General features: G+C 38.7%; 1 protein-coding gene across 3 annotated transcripts; it reads left to right on the forward strand.

The window, feature by feature from the left end:
* Positions 1 to 27,795, forward strand: C1H3orf33 (chromosome 1 C3orf33 homolog). Of its 3 annotated transcripts, XM_061417998.1 has the most exons (6): positions 348 to 431; positions 800 to 900; positions 2,309 to 2,368; positions 5,203 to 5,350; positions 22,466 to 22,626; positions 26,728 to 27,795. In XM_061417998.1, exons 3-6 carry the CDS (start codon positions 2,324 to 2,326, stop codon positions 27,127 to 27,129), a joined length of 756 nt encoding a protein of 251 aa, XP_061273982.1. In that variant the 5' UTR covers positions 348 to 431; positions 800 to 900; positions 2,309 to 2,323; the 3' UTR covers positions 27,130 to 27,795. The 3 variants fall into 3 exon arrangements, with proteins under 3 accessions (XP_061273965.1, XP_061273982.1, XP_061273973.1); XM_061417981.1 differs by lacking the exon at positions 800 to 900 and having other exon boundaries at positions 1 to 431; XM_061417989.1 differs by lacking the exon at positions 348 to 431 and having other exon boundaries at positions 709 to 900.

Genomic DNA, 27,795 nt, shown 5'->3' on the forward strand with positions numbered 1-27,795 from the left:
AAGCGAGTTGAACTGATCATCTTCCATCAGCATGCCCTGTAATCTTGCAGCTCGCATCCCCTAACGACAGAGATCTCTCGCGCTGTGGGAAAACCTCGTGTAAATACTGGAGGATCACTGTAAAGACGTCTTCTAACTGGTCGGGAGGACCGCCCCCGGCCCCTTCTTGGTTGCTGAGACCCCGACCCGAAGGTCGGCTCGCGAGGCGCCCCCTCTAGCCGCAGGAGCTTGGATCCCGCCATCCGCCCGCCCGCGGAGAGCGGCGCCCCCTGTCGTCCGGTCGAGGAGGCGGCGCCCGCTCCTGGGAGGCCGGAAACATGGCGGGGCAGCCCGCGACCCCGGCCACACCGCCGCCCAACCGGGACGGAGCAGCGCCCAACGTGGTGGCGCGGATCTCGCAGTGGGCCGACGACCACCTGCGCCTCGTCCGGGTACTGCAGGCCGGGCGGTGGTGGGCGCGGGCCGCGCAGCGCCAGGCTGAAGGAGACGCGTCCTGGGGGAGGCCCGGGCAGCGGCGGAGGGCCGCCGGATAGGGGCGGCGTGTGCGGGGCGGCGGGGGCGCGCGGCCTGGCGGGGCTGCGCGGCCTGGCGGGGCTGCCGCGACCCCATCACTGCCTTGACCGTGCTGGGCGCCGGGATGCCTCCGAGGGGAAGCTGCAGCCCAGCGCTGGGCGCCAGCGGGGCCATTGGAGCAGTTGGGGAGGGGCGGGCAGTTTGAAAAAGGCGGGGCGTCGCAGGCGACCAGGGGAGAGAAGATTGTGACTAAGCCCTGGTGGTGATTTCTTTCTTTGTAACAAAGAATCAAGGGGGCTGCCTGCTTCGTGGATGATGTGGAAATTGCTGAAATGGAGGAGTTGGGATAAATGATTTGTTGGGGAAATCTACAGAGCTTTTTGCAAGGTGAAATTGAAGATGCCTATTAGACTTCTAATGGAGATGTGTGAACTTGAAGGTGGTCATTAGACTTCCCAACGTAGCTTAGGTGTTCTAGGCAACTGGATACAGGAGTCATGTCCTGAAGGGAGATCAGAACGGGAATCTGGGAGTGGGCTGCATAATACCTTAAGTATTTAAAGTGTAAATAAACCTTATAGTATTTTAGTATTATTATAGAAAACTTCTAGTATTCAAAGCTTGGATGACTTCGAGCGAGTCAGAAAAGCTGAAAAAGCTCTAGGACTGAGACCTGAGGGCGTCTCTAACATTTAGAATTTGGAGAGTGAAAAGGAGATCAGCAAACACTCGGAGGGAACAGACAGAGGGGAAGAGGAATATCAGGAAAACCAAGTGTGCTAGAAGCCAAACGAAGAGAATGTTTTCAGATGGGAGAATTCTGCTGAGAAGTTGAGTAGGCTCATTATGTTTGCAAATACTTGGCAGCCAAAGTGCCAGGACCATGTCTATTTTCACTCACCAGGACTGCAGCTCAATGCTGAGACCGCAGCTCACTCACCTGCAGCTCAGTCCTGAGAACAGTGCCTGCCACTTATGTTAAACATAAATATGTTTAACATTAATGAATTGTATACATATATGTGTGTATATGTGTACACAGAAACACGGATGTTAATTGACAAGGCCTTGGTTCTTCCAATTAAGCAGGAAGAGATGCACTGGTTAATTTCAAATAAAAAAATAACCTCATCAGGATTGGGAGAGCAAACAGTATTTAAATTAGTGTATGGATGTTTTATTCCAAATAATACAATCACAGAATGTACTCTTGTATATATATATACTATACATATAATCATCTCTTATATGCTTAGTTGTGTTTATTGAAGGAAAGCACGTTAGATTACCACTGTTGGTGAGGGAGTTGCAGGATCCTTATTAATTAAACTTTAGATCGATTTCAGTTTAAATGAAATACATTGCTATGATTTTCCTGACTGTTTGCCTCATCTGTTTCCCAAGTGCTGTGTTTTATGGTATCGGTAATAAAGTTTTCTAGTAAATACTTTAATTCCACCTGCAGACTTAGGGTTATGGAGTTCCTATGGGCCTTGCACAAACAGTATTAATATTAGACTGATTCATTCAAGGGACTCATGGTTAAAGCAATACAATCAATAGAAAACAGTACAGTATTATGTATATAATTACTGTGTGTACTAGATTGGGAGAAAAAGGGGAAGATTAATGGGTGGTGGGCAGTTGGTTTTTTTGGAAGAAGTGGGCCTTAGTTGAAGGATAAGCCTTATTTGAGAAGTTAGGTATAAGGGATGACTTTTTTTCCTGCCTTCTATTTAGTACTTTCAGTATTGTGAATAATAATTAGAATTAATCATAAAATCTCTTTCTAAAGAACATCAGCACTGTAATGGCCATGGCCGGAGTAATGTTACTTCTAAGAAGTGTTCGACTGGTAAGTTAAAAAATTAAGACATTATGATAAGCACTAGACAGTTAATTTCTCTCACTTCAGATGATTTTTATCTTAACATGGGTATCATTTTGTTATTCATATTAGAAGCTTTTAAATAACATTTTAGAACAGTGAACGTACTTTAAGATGTTGGTTTAAAAATAACACATCCACAGGGTTTTATGGAAAGAATTGCACAACCTGTTGTTCCATAATGACTTTTCTTCATGCTTGAAATAAATAATCACTAAATTTGCATTTTAGATGCTGAAGAATATCTCAAAAATGTTTTTTGTAGCGGTTTTAGGTTTAAATTGAGTTATGTCCCTTTGAACTAAATAATTTATGCTTATTTAGTGTGTTTTTTTGCCCTTTCAAAAAGTATTTTAATAACAGACATTTTGGAAATGTATTTGATAATTCAGGATTTACAAGTACTTTTAATATACCTGATTGTTGTCATAGGATGTCATTTCAGTGTCATGTTATGAACTGGAATAGACATATTGCTTCTGTATATATTTATTTCCTATACTTATCTCTATATTGTTTTGTATTATCATTGACTACACCTTGTTACCATACTACATTTTTTCCAACTGTTGCCTTTACACCCAGACTCCGATTTCAGAACTTTTGTCTTTTTTCCCTCTTTTTTTTTAACACCTTGAACTCACTTTTTTAAAGCTGAGATGTAATTGTCCTATAGCGCTGCCTAGGTTTAAGGTGTCCAGTATAATGATTTGACTTACATACCTCAGGAAATGATTACCACAGTAAGTTCAGTGAACCTCCATCATCTCATATAGATACAAAATTAAATAAACAGAAAACAATTTTTTTCCTTGTGATAAGAACTCTTAGGATTTACTTTCATGTATAACAACTTTCATGTATAACATACAGTATTATTAATTATATTACTCATGTTGTACATTACACCCCTAGTATTTATTTATCTTATGACTGGAAGTTTGTATCTTTCAAGTTCTCCCTCCCTCCATCTCCTACCTCTCATAACTGCAAATCTGATATGATTTTTTATGAGTTTGTTTTTGAAGTAAAATTGACCTACAACACTGTTACTTCCTGTTACACAACATAGTGATTTGATATTTCTATACTTTTCAAAATGATCACAAGTCTGTCACTCTACAGAGATTCTGCATAATTACTGACTGTATTCTCCATGCTGTACGCTTCCTACCTGTGACTCACTTATTTTATAACTAGTCCCATAAAGACTTTGTAGTGTACTTGCTAAGAGCAGGATACTTTTCCTCCATAATCACATTAATATTTTTGCATCTAATAAATTTAACATTTTTGTAGTAATTTCTAAAATCCAGTTAACATTCATGTTTATCTCTTGAAAATATCCTTTGTAGCTGTTTTTTCTCCCAGTCTTAAGTTTCAGTCAAGGATCATGCACTGTATTTGGTTGTCATGTCTCTTTGGTCTCCTTCAGTCTAGACTTTTACGCCCACTTTAATTTTTGTCTCTCATGACACTGTGATTTTGAAGAGGCCGAGTTAGTCTTAGAGAATCTCCCACAGTCTGGATTTGTGTTTCCGCCGTAGATTTAGTGTGAACAAGAAGGTGATGGAGTATGCTGCTTCCTGTTATGCTGCATCAGGAGACTCACAGTGTCTGTCTGTCTGGAACATTATCACATCTAACATAATTAATAACCTCTTAGCATCATCTAATATCCAGACAATATTAAGAATTCTTTGATTGTTTCAATGGTGTCTTTTTTTAAAAAAGTAGGTGATCTGTTCAAAGCAGGATTCTAATGGTCCATATATTGTGTTTGTTATATCTGTCTCATTTATTTTATAACAGTCTATACCCCCACTCGTTTTTTTTTTCCCCATAAGCCATTTATTTTTTAGAATAACCAAGTCATTTATCCCATTATTAATGTTCCACATTCTGGATTTGTCTGCTATAATGTTTTTCTTGTTTGGAAAAAAATTTTTTTAATGTTTAGACCAACTTTACTATCTTAGAAAGTTGGTTACTAGTTTATCCTTCTGCCTGTTACGAGGCTCTCACCCAGCCATGCTTATGAATTAAGCTTGTTTCTATAGTACTGTTAATGTGAAAGACACAGGTATAAAATGTTGAGTAACTCCAAGGTGTTAGGTATTTAAATAAATTCCTAATGTTGGCCTTTTTGGAGGGGAACAATTTCTCCTATGAGATTGAAAAATGAGGGCAAGAAACTTGTTGATTAGTAGTCTAACTTAAATGGCCTCAGTTTTGGCTAGGTTCTCGCAGGAGTTGCTGCTGTTGCTGTTTAGTTGCTAAATTGTGTCCAACTCTTTGTGACCCCATGGACTATAGCCTGCAAGGCTCCTGTGTCTGTGGCATTTCCCAGGCAAGAATACTGGAGTGGGTTGCCATTTCCTTCTCCATCTCCCAGAGTACCTGTATGAATAGATAGTACATTTATAGAATGAGATAGTAACTTAACCAGTAAGATAGTAAGTTAAACCAGATTTGTGTAGTGCCAGGCACAGCTGTATGCTCACTGCTTCTTGGTAAATTGTGTCACATTTTAAGGATGTAAGCTTTTCTAAAAGTGAGGAGTCTGTTTAATGTTCTCTATATAGTAGTCTCAAATAGTAAAACAATGACTAAAGGTTTCTAAAAATGTGCTTATAAACACCTCTGTTAAGTCTTTTAAAAATATTAATATAAAATTAAGAACCAAATTAAAAATGTTCAGTGGTTATGTCTTCTTTGAAATGTTTAGAGAATATAACATGCTTAATTTTAAAATGAAAATAGTAATAAAATATTATACTTTTCTCCTTGTAAATCAACAGACATCAAAATTCACACGTTCTTCAGATATTCCAGTAGAATTTATAAGAAAGAATGTTAAACTACGAGGCCGACTACACCGAATAACTGAGAATGGTTTAGAGATTGAACATATTCCCATTGCTTTACCTGCTATATCTTCATGGAGAAGTAAGTAAGGCACAAAAATAATAGCACTAAATAACTATTTTAAAGTTCCTGTATTAGAAGTTATTTTAAAATAGCAAAAAAAAGTCATTTTAATTTTTAATAACTCTCCATTGTCTATGAGAGAAAGTCCAAACTCTTAACTTACACAAATGAACTATTTATTTATTATTTTATTTAATTAATTAATTTATTTTAATTGGAGGCTAATTACTTTAAAATATTGTGGTGGTTTTTGCCATATATTCACATGAATCAGCTATGGGTGTACATGTGTTCCCCATCCTGAACCTCCCTCATACCTCCCTCCCCATCCCATCCCTCAAGGTCATCTCAGTGCACCAGCCCTGAGCACCCTGTCTCATGCATCGGACCTGGACTGGTGATCTGTTTCACATATGATAATATATTTGTTTCAATTCTGTTCTCTCAAATCATCCCACTCTTGCCTACTCCCACAGATTCCAAAAGTCTGTTCTGTACATCTGTGACTCTTTTACTATCTCACATATAGGGTCATTGTTACCATCTTTCTAAATTCAATACAGTATTGAATTGGTATATTGGTGTTTTTCTTTCTGACTTACTTCGCTCTGTATAATAGGCTCCAGTTTCATCTACCTCATTAGAACTGATTCAAATGCATTCTTTTTAGTATCTGAGTAATATTACATGAAATTAAAAGACACTTGTTCCTTGGAAGGAAAGTTATGACCAACCTAGAGAGCATATTAAAGAGCAGAGACATCGCTTTGCCAGCAAAGGTCCATCTAGTCAAGGTTATACTTTTTCCAGTAGTCATTATGGATGTGAGAGTTGGACTATAAAGAAAGCTGAGCACCAAAGAATTGATGCTTTTGAACTGTGGTGTTGGAGAAGACTCTTGAGAGTCCCTTGGACTGCAAGGAGATCCAACCAGTCCATCCTAAAGGAGGTCAGTCCTGGGTGTTCATTGGAGGGACTGATGTTGAAGCTGAAACTCCAATACTTTGGCCACCTGATGTGGAGAGCTGACTTATTTGAAAAGACCCTGATGCTGGGAAAGATTGAGGGCAGGAGGAGAAGGGGATGACAGAGGATGAGATGGTTGGATGGCATCACTGACACAATGGACATGGGTTTGGGTGGATTCCGGGAGTTGGTGATGGACAGGGAGGCCTGGCATGCTGCAGTTCATGGGGTCGCAAAGAGTTGGACACGACTGAGCAACTGAACTGAACTGAACTGAATATTCCATTGTGTATATGTACCACAGCTTTCTTATCCATTCGTCTGCTGATGGACATCTAGGTTGCATCCATGTCCTGGCTATTGTAAACAGTGCTGCAATGAACATTGGGGTACACATGTTTCTTTCAATTCTGATTTCCTCGGTGTGTATGCCCAGCAGTGGGATTGCTGGGTCATATGACAGTTCTATTTCCGGTTTTTTAAGGAATCTCCACACTGTTCTCCATAGTGGCTGTACTAATTTTCATTCCTACCAACAGTGTAAGAGGGTTCCTTTTTCATCACACCCTCTCCAGCAGTTATTGTTTGTAGACTTTTTGATAGCAGGCATCCTGACTAGTGTGAGATGGTACCTCATTGTGGTTTTGATTTGCATTTCTCTGATAATGAGTGATGTTGAGCATCTTTTCATGTGTTTGTTAGCCATCTGTATGTCTTCTTTGGAGAACTGTCTGTTTAGTTCTTTGGCTCATTTTTTGATAAAGTCAGGTATTTTTCTGGAATTGAGCTGCAGGAGTTGCTTGTATATTTTTGAGGTTAATTCTTTGTCAGTTGCTTCATTTGCTATTATTTTCTCCCATTCTGAAGGCTATCTTTTCACCTTGCTTATGGTTTCCTTCATTGTGCAAAAGCTTTTAAGTTTAATTAGGTCCCATTTGTTTATTTTTGCTTTTATTTCCATTGCTCTGGGAGGAGGGAGGATCCTGCTATGATTTATGTCACAGAGTGTTTTGCCTATGTTTTCCTCTAGGAGTTTTATAGTTTCTGGTCTTATATTTAGATCTTTAATCCATTTTGAGTTTATTTTTGTGTATGGTATTAGAAAGTGTTCTAGTTTCCTTCTTTTACTAGTGGTTGACCAGTTTTCCCAGCACCACTTGTTAAAGAGATTGTCTTTTCTCTACTGTATATTCTTGCCTTCTTTGTCAAAGATAAGGTGTCCATAGGTGCATGGATTTATCTCTGGGCTTTCTATTTTGTTCCATTGATCTATGTTTCTGTCTTTGTGCCAGTGCCATACTGTCTTGATGACTGTAGCTTTGTAGTATAGCCTGAAGTCAAGCAGGTTGAATCCTCCAGTTCCATTCTTCTTTCTCAAGATTGCTTTGGCTATTTGAGGTTTTTTGTATTTCCATACAAATTGTGAAATTATTTGTTCTAGTTCTCTGAAAAACACTTTTGGTAGCTTGATAGGGATTGCACTGAATCTATAGATTGCTGGGTAGTATACTCATTTTCAGTATATTGATTCTTCTGATCCATGAACATGGTATATTTCTCCATCTATATGTGTCATCTTTGATTTCTTTCATCAGTGTTTTATACTTTTCTATATATAGGTCTTTTGTTTCTTTAGGTATATTTATTCCTAAGTATTTTATTCTTTTCATTGCAATGGTGAATGGAATTGTTTCCTTAATTTCTCATTCTGTTTTCTCATTGTTACTGTATAAGAATGCAAGGGATATCTGTGTGTTAATTTTATATCCTGCAACTTTACTATATTCATTGATTAGCTCTAGTAATTTTCTGGTAGAGTCTTTAGGGTTTTCTATGTAGAGGATCATGTCATCTGCAAACAGTGGGAGTTTTACTTCTTCTTTTCTAATTTGGACTCCTTTTATTTCTTTTTCTTCTCTGATTGCTGGGGCTAAAACTTCCAAAACTATGTTGAATAGTAGTGGTGAGAGTGGGCATCCTTGTCTTGTTCCTGATTTTAGGGGAAATGCTTTCAATTTGTCGCCATTGAGGATAATGTTTGCTGTGGGTTTATTATATATGGCTTTTATTATATTGAAGTATGTTCCTTCTATTCCTGCTTTCTGGAGGGTTTTTATTATAAATGGATATTGAATTTTGTTAAAGGCTTTCTCTGCATCTATTGAGATAATCATATGGTTTTTATCTTTCAATTTGTTAATGTGGTGTATCACATTGATTTGCAAATATTGAAGAATCCTTGTATCCCTGGGATAAAGCCCACTTGGTTATGATGTATGATCTTTTTAATATGTTGTTGGATTCTGTTTGCTAGAATTTTGCTAAGGACTTTTGCATCTATGTTCATCAGTGATATTGGCCTGTAGTTTTTTTTTGTGGCATCTTTGTCTAGTTTTGGTATTAGGGTGATGGTGGCCTTATAGAATGAGTTTGGAAGTTTACTTTCCTCTGCAATTTTCTGGAAGAGTTTGAGTAGGATAGGTGTCAGCTCTTCTCTCAATTTTCGGTAGAATTCAGCTGTGAAGCCATCTGGTCCCAGGCTTTTGTTTGTTGGAAGATTTCTGATTACAGTTTCGATTTCTGTGCTTGTGATGGGTCTGTTACAATTTTCTATTTCTTCCTGGTTCAGTTTTGGAAAGTTGTACTTTTCTAAGAATTTGTCCATTTCTTCCAAGTTGTCCATTTTATTGGCATATAGTTGCTGATAGTAGTCTCTTATCATCCTTTGTATTTCTGTGTTGTCTGTTGTGATTTCTCCATTTTCATGTCTAATTTTGTTGATTTGATTCTTCTCCCTTTTTTTCTTGATGAGTCTGGCTAATGGTTTGTCTATTTTATTTATCTTCTCAAAGAACAACCTTTTAGCTTTGTTGATTTTGGCTATGATCTCCTTTGTTTCTTTTGCATTTATTTCTCCCCTAATTTTTATGATTTCTTTCCTTCTCCTAACCCTGGGGTGCTTCATTTCTTCTTTTTCTAGTTGTTTTAGGTGTAGAGTTAGGTTATTTATTTGATTTTTCTCCTGTTTCTTGAGGTAGGCTTGTATTGCTATGAACCTTCACCTTAGCACTGATTTTACTGAATCCCATAGGTTTTGGGTTGTTGTGTTTGCATTTTGATTCATTTCTATGCATATTTTGATTTGTTTTTTGATTTCTTCTGTGATTTGTTGGTTATTCAGAAGTATGTTGTTTAGCCTCCATATGTTTGTATTTTTAATAGTTTTTTTCCTGTAGTTGACATCTAATCTTACCGCATTGTGATCAGAAAAGATGCTTGAGATGATTTCAATTTTTTTGAATTTACCAAGGCTAGATTTATGGCCCAAGATGTGATCTATCCTGGAGAATGTTCCATGTGCACTTGAGAAAAAGGTAAAATTCATTGTTTTAGGGTGAATTGTCCTATAGATATCAATTAGGTCTAACTGGTCCATTATATCATTTAAAGTTTGTGTTTCCTTGCTAATTTTCTGTTTAGTTGATCTATCTGTAGGTGTGAGTGAGGTATTAAAGTCTCCCACTATTATTGTGTTACTGGTAATTTCCCCTTTCATACTTGTTAGCATTTGCCTTACATTCTGTGGTGCTCCTATGTTGGGTGCATATATATTTATAATTGTTAAATCTTCTTCTTGGATTGATCCTTTGATCATTGTGTAGTGTCCTTCTTTGTTTCTTTTCACAGCCTTTATTTCAAAGTCTATTTTATCTGATATGAATATTGCTACTCCTACTTTCTTTTGGTTTCCATTTGCGTGAAATATCTTTTTCCAGCCCTTCACTTTCAGTCTGTATGTGTCCCTTGTTTTCAGGTGGGTCTCTTGTAGACAACATATATAGGGGTCTTGTTTTTGTCTCCATTCAGCCAGTCTTTGTCTTTTGGTTGGGGCATTCAACTCATCTACACTTAAGGTAATTATTGATAAGTATGATCCTGTTGCCATTTATTTTGTTGTTTTGGGTTCGAGATTATAAACCTTTTCTCTGTTTCCTGTCTAGAGAAGATCCTTTAGCATTTGTTGAAGAGCTGGTTTGGTGGTGCTGAATTCTCTGAGCTTTTGCTTGTCTGTAAAGCTTTTGATTTCTCCTTCATATTTGAATGAGATCCTTGCTGGGTACAGTGATCTGGGTTGTAGGTTTTTCTCTTTCATCACTTTAAGTATGTCCTGCCATTCCTTTCTGGCCTGAAGAGTATCTGTTGAAAGATCAGTTGTTATCCTTATGGGGATCCCCTTGTGGGTTAATTGTTGTTTGTTTTTCCCTTGCTGCTTTTAATATTTGTTCTTTGTGTTTGATCTTCATTAATTTGATTAATATGTGTCTAGGGGTATTTTGCCTTGGGTTTATCCTGTTTGGGACTCTCTGGGTTTCTTGGACTTGGGTGGTTATTTCCTTCTCTATTTTAGGAAAGTTTTCAACTATTATCTCCTCAATTATTTTCTCATGGCCTTTCTTTTTGTCTTCTTCTGGGACTCCTATGATTCAAATGTTGGGGCATTTCACATTGTCCCAGAGGTCACTGAGGTTGTCCTCGTTTCTTCTAATTCTTTTTTCTTTTTTCCTCTCTGCTTCATTTATTTCCACCATCTATCTTCCACCTCACTTATCCTATCTTCTGCCTCAGTTATTCTACTGTTGCTTCCCTCCAGAGTGCTTTTGATCTCAGTTATTGCATTATTCATTATTGATTTACTCTTTTTTATTTCTTCTAGGTCCTTGTTAAACTTTTCTTGCATCTTCTCAATCCTTGTCTCCAGACTATTTATCTGTAACTCCATTTTGTTTTCAAGATTTTGGATCATTTTTACTATCATTATTCTGAATTCTTTTTCAGGTAAGCTCCCTATCTCCTCCTCTTTTGTTTTGTTTGGTGGGCTTTTACCATGTTCATTTACCTGCTGAATATTTCTCTGCCTTTTCATCTTGTTTAGCTTGCTGTGTTTGGGGTGACCTTTCTGTATGCTGGAAGTTTGTGTGTTCCTCTTTATTGTGGAGGTTACTCCCTGTGGGTAGAGTTGGACAAGTGGCTTGTCAAGGTTTCCTGGTTAGGGAAGCTTGCGTTGGTGTTCTGGTGGTGCAGCTGGATCTCTTCTCCCTGGAGTGCAATGAAGTGTCCAGTAGTGAGTTTTGAGGTGTCTGTGGGTTTGGTGTGACTTTTGGCTACCTGTATTTTCGTGCTCAGGGTTATGTTCCTGCATTGTTGGAGAATTAGCCTGGTATGTCTTGCTCTGAAACTCGTTGGCTCTTGGTTGGACCTTGGTTTCAGTGTAGGTATGGAGGCTTTTGGATGAGCTCTTGTCGATTAATGTTCCCTGGAGTCAGGAGTTTTCTGGTGTTCTCAAGTTTTGGATTTAAACCTCCTACCTCTGGCTTTCAGTCTTATTCTTACAGTAGCCTCAATTCTTCTCCATCCATACAGCACTGATGATAAAACATCTAGGTTAATGCTGAAAAGATTCTCTACAGTGAGGGACACCCAGAGTGGGTCCCAGAGTTTCATGGAGAAGAGAAGAGGGAGGAGGAAGATATAGGTGACCAGGAGGACAAGAGGGGGAATCCAAAGGGGAGAGAGTAGTCTAGCCAGTTATCAATTCCCTATTTGCTCTCCAAGTCTGGAATACTCAGAGAGGTTTACAGAGTTCCATAGAGAAGAGAAGAGGGAGGAAGGAGGTAGAGATTACCAGGAGGAGAGGAGGGGCAGTCAAAAGGAGAGAGACTAATCTAGCCAGTGATCAGTTCCCTAAGTGTTCTCCACAGCCTGGAACACCCAAAGATATTCACAGAGTTAAGTAGAGAAGAGAATGGGGAGGGAGGAGGTAGAGGTGACTTGGGGGAGAAAAAGGAGAGTCAAAAGGGGAGAGAGCAATTAAGCCAGTAATCACACCCCTAAGTAAAAATGGGTACTGAAGATTGGATTCTTAAAGGTACAAAATTGATAACAAATACCAAAAAGCAAAGATTAAAAATCTAGAGTAGAAGTTAGATTTTCAAAAATACAGTATTAAAAAAATAAAACAAAATCACAAAAGTTATAAAATATATATATATATATATATATATGAAATTTGCTTTAAAAATAGGGTCTTTTTTTTGCAAGGTAATAGGTTTTAAAAATGAAAATTAAAGGAGTAATAACTTAAAAATTAAAAAATGACAATAGTAGAATCTTTGGCTGCAGAGAATATAATCAGTTTGATTTCGGTGTTGACCATCTGGTGATGTCCATATGTAGAATCTTCTCTTGTGTTGGAAGAGGGTGTTTGGCCATGACCAGTGCGTTCTCTTGGCAAAACTCTATTAGCCTTTGCCCTGCTTCATTCCGTACTCCAAGGCCAAATTTGCCTGTTACTCTAGGTGTTTCTTGACTTCCTACTTTTGCATTCCATTCCCCTATAATGAGAAGGACATCTTTTTTGGGTGTTAGTTCCAGAAGGTCTTGTAGGTCTTCATAAAACCGTTCAACTTCAGCCTCTTCAGCGTTACTGGTTGGGGCATAGGCTTGGATTACTGTGATATTGAATGGTTTGCCTTGGAAACGAACAGAGATCATTCTGTCGTTTTTGAGATTGCATCCAAGTACTGCATTTCAGACTCTTTTGTTGACCATGATAGCTACTCCATTTCTTCTAAGGGATTCCTGCCCACAGTAGTAGAAATAATGGTCATCTGAGTTAAATTCACCCTTTCCAGTCCATTTTAGTTCGCTGATTCCTAGAATGTTGATGTTCACTCTTGCCATCTCCTGTTTGACCACTTCCAATTTGCCTTGACTCATGGACCTGACATTCCAGATTCCTATACAATATTGCTCTTTACAGCATTGGACCTTGCTTCTATCACCAGTCACGTCTACTACTGGGTATTGTTTTTGCTTTGGCTCCATCCCTTCATTCTTTCTGGAGTTATTTCTCCATTGATCTCCAGTAGCATATTGGATACCTACTGACCTGGGGAGTTCCCCTTTCAGTATCCCATCATTTTGCCTTTTCATACTGTTCGTGGGGTTCTCAAGGCAAGAAAACTGAATTGGTTTGCCATTCCCTTCTCCAGTGGACCACATTCTGTCAGACCTCTCCAACATGACCCTCCCATCTTGGGAGGCCCCACATGGCATGGCTTAGTTTCACTGAGTTAGACAAGGCTGTGGTCCATGGGATCAGATTGGCTAGTTTTCTGTGATTATGGTTTCAGTGTGTCTGCCCTCTGATGGAGAAGCTTTACAGTCAGCAAAAACAAGACTGGGAGCTGACTGTGGCTCAGGTCATGAACTCCTTATTGCCAAATTCAGATTTAAATTGAAGAAACTGGGGAAAACCACTAGACCATACAGGTATGACCTAAATCAAATCCCTTATGATTATACAGTGGAAGTGAGAAATAGATTTAAGGGACTAGATCTGATAGACAGAGTGCCTGATGAACTATGGACGGAGGTTCGTGACATTGTACGGGAGACAGGGATCAAGACCATCCCCATGGAAAAGAAATGCAAAAAAGCAAAATGGCTGTCTGAGGAGGCCTTACAAATAGCTGTGAAAACAGAAGCGAAAAGCAAAGGTGAAAAGGAAAGATATAAGCATCTGAATACAAAGTTCCAAAGAATAGCAAGGAGAGATAAGAAAGCCTTCCTCAGCGATGAATGCAAAAAATAGAGGAAAACAATAGAATGGGAAAGACTAGAGATCTCTTCAAGAAAATTAGAGATACCAAGGGAACATTTCACACGAAGATGGGCTCAATAAAGGACAGAAATCGTATGGACCTAACAAAAGCAGAAGATATTAAGTATAGGTGGCAAAAATACACAGAACAATTGTACAAAAAAGATCTTCACGACCCAGATAATCACGATGGTGTGATCACTCACCTAGAACCAGACATCCTGGAATGTGAAGTCAAGTGGGCATTTGAAAGCATGACTATGAACAAAGCTAGTGGAGATGATGGGATTCCAGTTGAGCTCTTTCACATCCTGAAAGATGATGCTGTGAAAGTGCTGCACTCAGTATGCCAGCAAATTTGGAAAACTCAGCAGTGGCCACAGGACTGGAAAAGGTCAGTTTTCATTCCAATCCCAAAGAAAGGCAATGCCAAAGAATGCTCAAACTACAGTACAATTGCACTCATCTCATACACTAGTAAAGTAATGCTCAAAATTTTCCAAGCCAGGCTTTAGCAGTACGTGAACCATAAACTTTCAGATGTTCAAGCTGGTTTTAGAAAAGGCAGAGGAACCAGAGATCAAATTGCCAACATCCGCTGGATCAATGAAAATGCCAAGAGAGTTCCAGAAAAACATCTATTTCTGCTTTATTGACTATGCCAAAGCCTTTGACTTTGTGGACCACAATAAACTGTGGAAAATTCTGAAAGAGATGGGAATACCAGACCACCTGACCTGCCTCTTGAGAAACCTGTATGCAGGTCAGGAAGCAACAGTTAGAACTGGACATGGAACAACAGACTGGTTCCAAATAGGAAAAGGAGTACGTCAAGGCTGTATATTGTCACCCTGTTTATTTATCTTCTCTGCAGAGTACATCATGAGAAACGCTGGGCTGGAAGAAGCACAAGCTGGAATCAAGATATTTCTCAAGCTGGGAGAAATATCAATAACCTCAGATATGCAGATGACACTACCCTTATGGCAGAAAATGAAGAGGATCTAAAAAGTCTCTTGATGAAAGTGAAAGAGGAGAGTGAAAAAGTTGGCTTAAAGCTCAACATTCAGAAAACGAAGATCATGGCATCTGGTCCCATCACTTCATGGCAGATAGATGGGGAAACAGTGGAAACAGTATCAGACTTTATTTTTGGGGGCTCCAAAATCACTGCAGATGGTGATTGCAGCTATGAAATTAGAAGACGCTTACTCCTTGGAAGGAAAGTTATGACCAACCTAGATAGCATATTGAAAAGCAGAGATATTACTTTGCCAACAAACATCCGTCTAGTCAAGGCTGTGGTTTTTCCAGTGGTCGGTCATGTATGGATGTGAGAGTTGAACTGTGAAGAAAGCTGAGCGCCAAAGAATTGATGCTTTTGAACTGTGGTGTTGGAGAAGACTCTTGAGAGTCCCTTGGACTGCAAGGAGATCCAACCAGTCCATTCTGAAGGAGATTGGCCCTGGGATTTCTTTGGAAGGAATGATGCTAAAGCTGAAACTCCAGTACTTTGGCCACCTCATGCGAAGAGTTGACTCATTGGAAAAGACTCTGATGCTGGGAGGGATTGGGGGCAGGAGGAGAAGGGGACGACAGAGGATGAGATGGCTGGATGACATCACCGACTCGATGGACATGAGTTTGAGTGAACTCTGGTAGTTGGTGATAGACAGGGAGGCCTGGTGTGCTGTGATTCATGGGGTTGTAAAGAGTTGGACACGACTGAGCGACTGAACTGAACTGAATAGTATAATATGTCTAGGAATTTCTCTGGAGCTGTTGAGGGCAATGGGGTCAGTTCAGTTTCAGATAGGTCCTTGTTCCAGCTTATACTTCCCAAGGTCTATATGTCCCTTCCAGTGTAGCCAATGCTAACTACAGGGTTTTAATCTGTTACACCTGTCACTTCCAAAGCGGTTCCCTCTTGTTTGTTTATTTTGGCTTCCTCTGTTTGCAAGTCTCTTCAGTATCTAACTTCTGCCCTGACACAAGAGGGCGAAGGTGGTCATTTATTTAGGCTTACTTGTTCAGTTGTGCTGTGGGGAGGCTGGAACACTGCAAACAAATATCACTGGTGTGTGTGGGGAGTGCTTGCAGTGACTTGGCCACACTGGGTTTGTCCCCAGTGATGGTGTGTGTGTGCTTTCCCATCTACACTGCTCAGGCTCTAGGTTGCTCTGCAGGGGAACTGTCTAAGGTGGGCCCTGGGTTGCGTGCACTTCCTATGTCTAAGCCACTCAGGTTCAGGTTCTTGGGTACTCCACAAAGGCACTCAGTTGGGCCAGTGTTTTGTGCCCTTCCCAGGTCCAAGCAGCTCAGGCGACCAGGTGCTTGTCGAGCGCACACTCCCCGTGGGCGGCGGGTCTTGTCACCTCCCCTGTCCCAGCCGCTCGGTTTCCTGGGTGTGCAGCGGGAGTGCCATCTCAGGTGTGCTGTGTGTCTCCTCTGGGGAGCTGATCTCTGGCTGCGACCCCACTGGCAGATGTCAACCGTCCAGGATCCCAGGAAGATTTGGTTAGCAACTGGGAGCCTGCTCACAGTTTGGTAGAGGATGCCGTCTCTGGGGCCAAGCTTGCCCCTTGCCTTCTGGCTCTGGCTGGGGCCCGCCTGCCTCCCTGCCTCCGGCGGGGATGGGCCAGTGCACTGCTGGCTAGCTCTCCTCTGGTATTCGCTCAGTCCTTTGTTCTGTGAGTGGCCTGGCGGTGCCGTAGGTTAGAGGTTTTTGTGGGAAAGTTCTCTCTCTCTCTCTCTCTGCTCTTTGTTTTTTTTTCTCTCTGGCTATCCCACAGTTTGGGTTGCTATCTCATGTTAGCTCCCTCAGATTGCCCTCAGGGCATTCAGGCCCGGTCCTTACCCTAAGCAGTGCAGCCTGAGCCTCGCTGTTCAGCCCCCGCTTGCTGGTGGCAAATGCAAGCGTCTGGGGTACTTCTTCACTGGGAGTTGCTGTTAGGGGCATAATCTATGGGTTTTATTTATTTATTTTTTCCTCCCAGTTATGTTGCCCTCTGAGATTCCAAAACTCCCCAGGATGGGTCTCTGTCCCTAAATCTTTTGTCTCTCTTTTTATCTTTTATATTTTGTCCTACCTCCTTTCAAAGACAATGGATTGCCTTTCTGGGTGCCTGGTGTCCTCCGCTAGCGTTCACAAGTTGTTTTGTGGTATTTGCTCAGTGTTCAAATGATCTTTTGATGAATTTGTCGAGGAGAAAGTAGTCTCCCCATCCTATTCCTCCACCATCTAAGGACCGCCCCCCACAAACGAACTATTTAATTTGGTTCCAGATTTCTTTTCTTCCTTCCCTCCTTTTTTCACGTAGCTACTCAGGCATTCAAACATTTATTCCACAAATACTGAACACACATTATGTTCTAGGTCCTAGCTAGCTGTACATGCCGAGTGAAACAAACAAGACCACTCTACCCCTTGGAGCTTACAGTCCAGGTGGAAGATGGGCAACAAAAAAATGAAAAATTGTCCTAAGGGCTATGAAGAAAAGGATCAGGGTGTAGGATTAGCATTACTGGAGCTTTTATGAAGAGGGAATCCACATATATGGTGGTCAGAGAAGGCCTCATCAGAGGCCTGGAGAATGGGAAGGAGCTGGCTAGGAAGAACATGCGTGGGGATGAGCCCGGCTCTTTTGGTAAGGCACGTGAAGGCTCATGTGGCTGGAGCATAGGGAAGAAGGGGACAAGAGACACCAAAGAGGTTGGAGAATTGGGCAGAGTCCAGAGCTTGCTGCTGCAATTCCCTTTTCTCCCTGCTTCTCAGCAAAGACCACAGCCACACAGACCTTCCTGCTGCTTCCATGTGTTCTCATGCCCTGGGCATAGATCTTTTCCAAGTGCCTGAGCGTCTGTGGATCCTTTTTGTTTGTTTTTTCTCTTTTTCTTTACTATGTGGCATGTGTCATCTTAGTTCCCCAACTAGGGATTGAACCTGTACCCCCTCCACTGCAAGCATGGAGTCTTAACCACTGGACAACCAGGGAAGTCCCAGTCTGTGGATTCTTTAGGTTCTAGCTCAAACTTCAGCTCTTTTGTGAAGCTCTCCTTAACTCCCAAGCAGAACTGGCCTCTTTCTTTCCTATGCCCCAAGCAATTTATACATACTGCAATTACAGTACTAAAACACATTTTCCTGTAATTATGTATCTAGGTTTATATCCTTCTATTGAACTATGAGCCCCTAGTGGGCAGGGAACTTTTCTTATCTAATTATTCACAGTCCCTAGAAAAATAATTTTTAGCCAACAGAGACTTGGCAAAATTGTCAAATGATTTAATTGAGTCATATTTAAAGATCTCCTTAATATTATTTTAATGTTTTAAAGAAAGTTCTTATTTCTTTCCCCTGAGATGAATGAATCTCACTCTTCAATTGACATATGGCTATAAAGGAATAAGGTTGATTTTTTTTACCTCAAGCACACCTGACATGATTGATTTTATTTCTTAACAAATCAAGCAGAACTTACACAACTTACAACAGTCATTTGAATGACTGTTGTTCCCTAAAGAAAGATTACTTGGGATGTTTATTTGTTGGCCATTTCAGCTCTAAGCATGGTTTATACTTCTCAGTTGTTGTAATAATGCAGTAGTAATTTAAATCTCTCCTGTCGGAAATAGTGATGATTTTTTAGTGCTTAGACAGCAAGGCCATCGGTGCATTGCACAACTCCAGGGTTGGTATTCACCAGGTATCTGTCCTGAAAGGTGTGCAATGCCACAGCACTTTAATTGCTATATTAGAGTGCTATAATTGCTATAATATTAGTGTATTATTAGTATATACATCAAATAATAATGTTTGTCAACTTGGTACAATCAAAATTTTAAAGCTAAAAGGAAACTTACTTCCCCTACTTATTTTAATATTTTCTATAGAAGTTAAAGGTCATTTATGCAGTCATCTCCGTAACAGTTGATGGAACTAAAGATAGAAAATAGATTCTTTGCTACCCAGTCCACAACTTTGTGTATTGAGTTGCAAAAACTAAAGAAACAGACACACTGACAGATGCTAACCAGTGCAAATGTAATGATAGTGTTAATACTTTTTGTAACTGACATAAATTGTTCATTTAAAAAATATTTATTTATTTGGCTACGTCAAGTCTTAGTTGGGGCATGCGGACTCTAGTTGAGGCATGCAGGCTTAGTTTGTCCCACTTAGTCATGTGGGATCTTAGATCCCTGACCAGGGATTGGACCTGTGTCCCCTGCATTGCAAGGCAGATTCTTACCAGAGAAGTCCCCAAATTGTTCATGTTAAAGAGATCAATTTGCATTTACATTGGTTAAACCTGTTTACCTATAAAACAGTTATAGAATCTAGAAGTTGCTTTCCAAGCACTATTTTGAATGACATAAGATGTTAGAGCATAATCTTGTTCATTTAAGAATAGCTATTAATTGAAAGCTCCTTATGTTCCTTTCACTGTTTTTACTACCTGGTCTATAGGATAGAGATGGACTTTTGATTTTATTGTAAGGAGGGCTAAGATTCAGGCCCCCCAGATTGAGGCCATTCTAACCAAATGGTTGGGCTCAGATAACTACATCAGAGTAGTCTGTGTGGCGTAGTTGAACGTGTTTGGTGTAGAGAGCTTGTGTTCTGTTTCCAGTTCAGCCAATGGTTTCCACCACTATCAAACAAGAGAATCATCACATTTCCAAGACTCCTTCCTCATGACTATTTTGTGATATCCTTGCCTTCCATGATCTTATCTTTGGTTTATATGATGAGGCAAACACACAGAGCTGAAAATTTTTATGAAGTGAAACTCTTAGAACACTTCATTTCTTCAGTAGATGTTTACTGAAGACCTGCTCTATTGCTGCAGTTTCAGTATACAGTGGCAAACAATGGATGTGAGCCTACGGTAGTCAGAAAACCTGCAGTCTAGTGATACTATTTCAAAGCTTCTCCTATTCCTAATAGTAAATTTTACCATTTACCTAATGGTAAAAAATAATCTTTTTGATATATGTGATATACCTATCTCATGAAATTGTCCACTGTCATGAATCCATTTATAATATTTATTTATTCAGTCATTTATTATTTCTGTTGTAAGGTTGTGGAATCTGAGTTCCCAGACCAGAGATTGAACCCAGGCTTCCATAATGAAAGTGCAGAATCCTAGCCACTAAACCACCAGGAAACTTCTTGATTTTTAATATTCTATGAATCTAGGGGATAAATCAGTTGTTTTGGGATCAAGTACTATCTTTCTAAAAACCTTAGGAATATTAAGTTGTGAAGTTTCCTACCCATCTGATAGAACATAAATGTAACAAAGTCCTTAGTGGTGGTTTACCTGAGTATTCATCTTATGTCTGCAGTTTTCTCCAGGTGCCCATGGTCTTTCCCTTACTTGACATGCTCACTCCCATTCCTCCCTGTGCCTCTCTGTGTTCATTCTGCAAAACCCAAGCCGTACACTTTTCATGGAGTGCTGTTGGGCTCCTCCACTGGAGTCCGTTTTGCTGTACCCTTACAATCCTTGGCATTGTGTCATCCTACCCAGTATGAATTAGGTTTTTTAAAAGTATATATGTAAAAGATTTATTGAAGAGCTGGAAAGACAGGGATTCACACAAAGCTAAAATTAGAAATCATAAATATTAAAAGTAACCTCTCCTTTTTCAAGAAAACATCAATTGTTTGGGCAAAAATATTTGATGGATATAACTTACCTTATTCAGTAGATTAGCTTCTGGAAAACTTATGTTTACATTGGTATTGACCATATCATATTTTAAATGCTTAATTGGGACTTTGCTAATTTTAAAGGAATCCCATGACCTTTGTTGAAGTGAAGAATTAGGACATTAATACTCAAGGTTGATAGTGTTGATTAGATTCATGTTTTTGGTCCTAAAGATTTGGTTTTAAAGACTAGAGGATACTTTATTGAAAGACAGTTGGTGTTGATGGTAGCATTAAAGGGCTGAAGAGAGGCCTCAGAATCTTTATACTTCCCTTCACTCATTAGGTATTTCATCTAATGATTTCATCTAATCTTTATTATGTGTGTTCTGCCTTAATAAAATTTGTGAATATACTGTATCACAGAGTTTTCTAAGGACATAATCCTCCTACTTATACCTTTTGAAACTTCTCTAACTGAAGGTCTAGGACAAGTTTCAAGAAACCCAAGCCTTAAAGAAAATGATTTTCTATCATCAAATAATATCATGAGAAACTTCTGGGATATCTTTCTGAACTCAAGTGTTACTTTTCCCTAGCAATTAAATGGACAAACTTTATACTTTCAACTATCAATACTTGTATAAGAGTTTAATATATGTTAAATGTATCATTTCTTTTAAAAAAAGCATTAACTTTTTTTTTTTTTTTTTGCCAGCCATTTTCCCTTTTTGGAAAGTTGTAAACTTTTTCTAAAATAAGATCCTATTATTAAAGTTCAATTGGTAAAAATTTTATCCAGAGTTTGCCCAAACAAACTTTCTTAATGCTATGTTGTTGTTCAGTCATGTCTGACTCTGTGACCCTAATGGACTGTAGTACGCCAGGCTCCTCTCAGTTCAGTTCAGTTCAGTTGCTCAGTCATGTCTGGCTCTTTGCGACCTGTGAAGTCCAGGCTTCAGTCTGTCAGGCTCCTCTGTCCTCCACTATCTCCCAGAATTTGCTCAAATTCATGTTCATTGAGTCAGTGCTTCTATCTAACCATCTCATCCTCTGCTGCCCCCTTCTCCTGTTGCCCTCCATCTTTCCCAACATCAGGGTCTTTTCCACTGAGTCGGCTTTTCTTATCAGGTGGCCAAAGTATTAGAGCTTCAGCTTCAGCATCAGTCCTTCCAATGAATATTCAGGGTTGATTTCCTTCAGGATTGACTGGTTTGATCTCCTTGCTATCCAAGAGACTCTTCTCCAGCACCACAATTTGAAAGTATCATTCTTTAGCGCTTAGCCTTCTTTATGGTCCAACTCTCACATCCATACATGACTACTGGAAAAACCATAGCTTTGACTATATAGACCTTATTACTTGGAATATAAATTGATAAAATCCTATCTGGAAATCAGTTTTATAAACTGTATAAAAATAATGTTGACATTAATATTTATTGAGTTGGGAAAACAGCCTCAGTAAATTAAGTGAAAAAGCAGTTTATACGGTTTTATTGATAGTAGGAGCCTATATTATTGAACGACATGACTTGTAGCTTTATGTGTATGTGTACATAGAAATAAATCTGGAAGATTTTTTTTTAAAAAAAGATAAATTGGTTAAACCCCACATCCTGTTCTGGATCTTACTGAAATTAGTTTTTTAAATTATTCCATCTGTTACCTACTTGTATTGTTTTAAAAGACAAGTTGACTATAGAAATAAATGGATCTACATCTAGAGAGTCTGGGTATTTATAAGTAACATATCCAGTTGTGTTTTGAAGCACAAATGACTTTGGAATTTGCTTTTGCAATTGTGATATTAAAGGTAAACTCTTCTACCTAACCTTTTTAGAAGAACCATGTGGTGTTTTGCTGATTAAGTTGGCTGGAGTAGAACTTACTGAAACTGGGAAGGTGTGGTTACAAAAAGAGCTAAAACCTTCCCAAGTACTATGGTTCCAACTTCTTGGAAAGGAGAATTCAGCACTCTTTTGCTACCTTTTAGTGAATAAGGTAAGTAGTGTGAAGAAAGAACTAACAATATTTTATTCTTATTATTTATGCATAAGTGAAAAGTGAAAGTGTTAGTCATTCAGTCGTGTCTAACTCTTTGTGACCCCATGGACTGTAGCCCAATATATAAACACATCATTAATTAGAACCTTGATTATATAATGAAACAGGTTTTCTTTTTTTTTTTTTTTTATTTATTTATTTATTTATTTATTTTATTCTTCCAATTTTATTTTATTTTTAAACTTTACATAATTGTATTAGTTTTGCCAAATATCAAAATGAATCCACCACAGGTATACATGTGTTCCCCATCCCGAACCCTCCTCCCTCCTCCCTCCCCATACCATCCCTCTGGGCCGTCCCAGTGCACCAGCCCCAAGCATCCAGCATCATGCATCGAACCTGGACTGGCAACTCGTTTCCTACATGATATTTTACATGTTTCATTGCCATTCTCCCACATCTTCCCACCCTCTCCCTCTCCCACAGAGTCCATAAGACTGTTCTATACATCAGTGTCTCTTTTGCTGTCTCCTACACCGGGTTATTGTTACCATCTTTCTAAATTCCATATATATGCGTTAGTATACTGTATTTATGTTTTTCCTTCTGGCTTACTTCACTCTGTATAATAGGCTCCAGTTTCATCCACCTCATTAGAACTGATTCAAATGTATTCTTTTTAATGGCTGAGTAATACTCCATTGTGTATATGTACCACAGCTTTCTTATCCATTCATCTGCTGATGGACATCTAGGTTGCTTCCACGTCTTGGCTATTATAAACAGTGCTGCGATGAACATTGGGGTACACGTGTCTCTTTCCCTTCTGGTTTCCTCAGTGTGTATGCCCAGCAGTGGGGTTGCTGGATCATAAGGCAGTTCTATTTCCAGTTTTTTAAGGAATCTCCACACTGTTCTCCATAGTGGCTGTACTAGTTTGCATTCCCACCAACAGTGTAAGAGGGTTCCCTTTTCTCCACACCCTCTCCAGCATTTATTATTTGTAGACTTTTGGATCGCAGCCGTTCTGACTGGTGTGAAATGGTACCTCATAGTGGTTTTGATTTGCATTTCTCTGATAATGAGTGATGTTGAGCATCTTTTCATGTGTTTGTTAGCCATCTGTATGTCTTTTTTGGAGAAATGTCTATTTAGTTCTTTGGCCCATTTTTTGATTGGGTCGTTTATTTTTCTGGAGTTGAGCTGTAGGAGTTGCTTGTATATTTTTGAGATTAGTTGTTTGTCGGTTGCTTCATTTGCTATTATTTTCTCCCATTCTGAAGGCTGTCTTTTCACCTTGCTAATAGTTTCCTTTGATGTGCAGAAGCTTTTAAGGTTAATTAGGTCCCATTTGTTTATTTTTGCTTTTATTTCCAATATTCTGGGAGGTGGGTCATAGAGGATCCTGCTGTGATGTATGTCGGAGAGTGTTTTGCCTATGTTCTCCTCTAGGAGTTTTATAGTGAAACAGGTTTTCTTTTGTCTTTTGTAACTACTACTGCTAGTGATTATATATAAGGAACCAGGTTTCATATATAAATTTTTCTATAAAATTTGTTTATTATAGAAAATGTTTATATGTTTATTACAGAAAAATAAAAAATTAAGAAAAAGTAAAAAACTTCAAATTATTAATGACTGGCTATTGCTTATTTAAAGAGTATCATATATTTATTTATGGACAAGTGTATTATATCACACTTGTTATAAACCACTTGTTGAGTGTGGTGTCAACTGGTAGTTGCAAAGAGCAAGGATGTTTTCTGAAGGTAAATATTGCTCATTCTGATCCAATACCTTGTAGAAAGGTATGACTTAACATGTAAGTCTTTGAACTCTAAAAGCATTGAGCATATTTAATATTACTGGACATATTTAAATGGAGCCTATTTAAGTACTATTTACTTTTTAAAAAAAAAAATACTGTTTATGATCCATAGTCATTGCTTTAGAATTTCCTTACTTTTGTGATTGACCATAGCCATTCTGTCGGAGAAGGCAATGGCACCCCACTCCAGTACTCTTGCCTGGAAAGTCCCATGGACGGAGGAGCCTGGTAGGCAGCAGTCCTTGGGGTCGCTAAGAATCGGACACGACTGAGCGACTTCACTTTCTCTTTTCACTTTCATGCATTGGAGAAGGAAATGGCGGCCCACTGCAGTGTTCTTGCCTGGAGAATCCCAGGGACGGGGGAGCCTGGTGGGCTGCTGTCTATGGGGTCACACAGAGTCAGACACGACTGAAGTGACTTAGTATAGCATAGCATAGCCATTCTGTAACTGGGAATGCCACAGAGCCTCATTGCTGTTGCTCTGTTACTGTCTTGAGTTCTTCAATGTGCCTTCCTCCAAATTTCTTTTGGTGGACGATTACTGAAAAAAGGACATGGCAAAATGAAATAGTTGAAACGTTAATATGAAAGAATTAAGAATTGTTTTTTTAACTTACATTATTATGACAGCATTAAGGGTAGTTTTTCGTTTAAAGTTCTTTATTATACTACAAGTGAGAATAATCTGAAGAAAAATAATAATCTCACACTAAAGTGATTAGAATGGTAACCATTTTAATTATAAAAAGCTTTCTGAATTAATAGAACACCTAATGAAATCCATTAATTTTTGCATGTCCAGGTCATATTCAGTTCTTTCAAAATAAGAATTATCCAACCTTGATTGGTTGAGGCATCTATATTTAACTAAGTTGATAATACAAAATTATATAAAAATCCCAAAGGCCTTATTCAAATATTAACTTCTCTTTTAAATTGAGAAGTATGTATTATTTATTCTCAAACCCTGCTATGGAATCATTTTATTCCCATATAAAGGTGGGACTCTGAGTAACCAAGTGGAAAAGCTGGTATTGAAGTCCAGCTCCTTGGGGCTCCTGAGCCCGAACTTTACCTTTTCTGTCATTACCTTATACCAGACTATACGCATATTTCAGTATTTATTTCTGTTGAACTTTTCTGTAGTGTGAGGTTGAATTTTAATTATTCTCATTTTGGTTCAGCTCATTAAATTTAAAAGATTGAGACAAATATGATATACCCTTTAAAACTGTATTTATTAGCTGCTTATCATCATGTACCAAAAGTTACTGCATTTAAAGAAACAAAAGTTTCCTATATTCTTTTAATCTTAGAAAATGTTTACTACTTTAAACCTTTAGTTTTCACATTAAAAAATTTTAACTGTGAATTACTTGTCTAATGAAGCTATAAAATTTATAACACCTTGTTAAAATTAATCTTAAATTAAAATCCCAGAGGGACTATGGAAACAGCTAAGCAGGATCTCTTTTACACTGTAAATTAGTAAGGGGAAAAACGTTCCCATTTATCTGGTTTCACTAGGCAGTGAGGTATAACTAAAATTTCTTGAAGTTTGAAGATTCAAGGGCCAGGGCTATTTTTATGTTCATTATTTTATGGGCCATCTTTTAAAAACATTCTTACATGCCAGGCCTTGCTAAACACTGAAATTCTGAACCTAATGTAACAGTTCTGTGATGCTTCAGTCCATTTTGCATTTGTCTACTTTTTAGTTTTGTTAATTTCTTTTGCTGTGGCCTCCTGTCATTTTCCCTAACTGGTGTGTGCTCCATTCTCTATTCAAACATCAACCAAAAAATCAAAAATCTCTTTTCATACTTTATCGCTTCTACACACTTTTGAGTTAGGTGACCAGTGAACCTGTGGAGAGCTATGTGTTATAAAAGAGTCAGTTGTCTTTGAGCAAAAGTTTCATCTAGTAATGAAATTCTTGGATTTAACATTAGCTGTTTTAAGCTCTTAAGGACCCCTTTGCATATATATGTATATGTATGTGTGTGTGTAAATATATATATATGTATATTTTGTGGCTATACCACATGCCATATGGGAGCCCTACCAGGGATCAAACCCATGCCCCCTGCCATGGAAGCACGGATTCTTAACCTTTGTGCCACCATGGAAGTCCCATCATTTATATTTTTGACTTTTCTCTGGAGGACTCAAATTGCAGATTGACTGATTTTAAAGTAAATAAGGTACTATGGGTATATTAGTAATTTTATTAAATAATTGGTTTGTGTTATTTTTTATTCAAGGGTAGATTTTTTAGTGTGAATCTGAATGAAGAAATCCTGAGAAGAGGTCTTGGCAAAACTGTTCTTGTTAAGGGGTTAAGTCATGATTCTAAAATCTACTGGAGAATTCACAGAAATTTACTTAAAGCTGAATTAACAGCCTTAAAAAAAGGAGAAGGAGTATGGAAGGAAGACTCTGAAAAAGAAAGTTATTTGGAAAAACTGAAAGGTTCCTGGAGAGAAATATGGAAAAAAGACAGTTATTTTAAAAAAAATGGATCAGATTTCAACTTGAAAAAAGAAAGTTATTATGACAAATTTAAAAGGTCTTATGAAACATGGAAAGAGACCGTGAATAACTACTCGTTAATACTGAAGTTCAGAGAGCTAATGAGTCGCATACACTTTCGTAGAAAAGAATGAAATATTCCAAGCTGTCTGGAGGTGACCTACTCCAAAAAGAATAAAACGTGTAATTATAATGGATATTTTTCATTGAGTTGAAATGGGAAATTTCCCCAGAAGATCAAAGTTGCATTCTAATGGTATTTAAATATTTAAGAGATGATTCTTTGTACATGTAATATCAGAGTAATGTAAATAAATTGTGATTAATATAGTATGGTTTTAAGAAGAATGAAACACTCCATAAAAGTTACAGGTTGGGCTTCCCTGGTGGCTCAGTGGTAAAGAATCCACCTATCAATGCAGAAAACAACTAAGCCTGTCCAGCACAACTACTGACCTGTACTCTAAAGCCCAGGAGCTGCTACTACTGAATCCCTGCGCCCTAGCGCCTGTGCTCCTCAACAGGAGAAGCCACCACAATGAGAAGCCCATGAACTACAAATGAGAAAAGCCTGAGCAGCAGTGATGACCCAATGGAGCCAAAAAAAAAATTTTTATCAGGTTGAAGGAGATATACATATAATGATAGTACATGAAGAGAAAGTTTAACTACTGGCCGTTGTATTATTTTAGTCATTTGGGGCAGCCATATTTAGCTTTTGTTGAAAGACAGTATTTGTTTATTTTGCCAGTTTTTTCAACTTTGATTACTTATAATAAAGGAACTCTTTAGGCAGCATG

The sequence above is a fragment of the Bos javanicus genome, chromosome 1, assembly GCF_032452875.1.
Source record: "Bos javanicus breed banteng chromosome 1, ARS-OSU_banteng_1.0, whole genome shotgun sequence".
Classification (NCBI taxonomy): domain Eukaryota; kingdom Metazoa; phylum Chordata; class Mammalia; order Artiodactyla; family Bovidae; genus Bos; species Bos javanicus.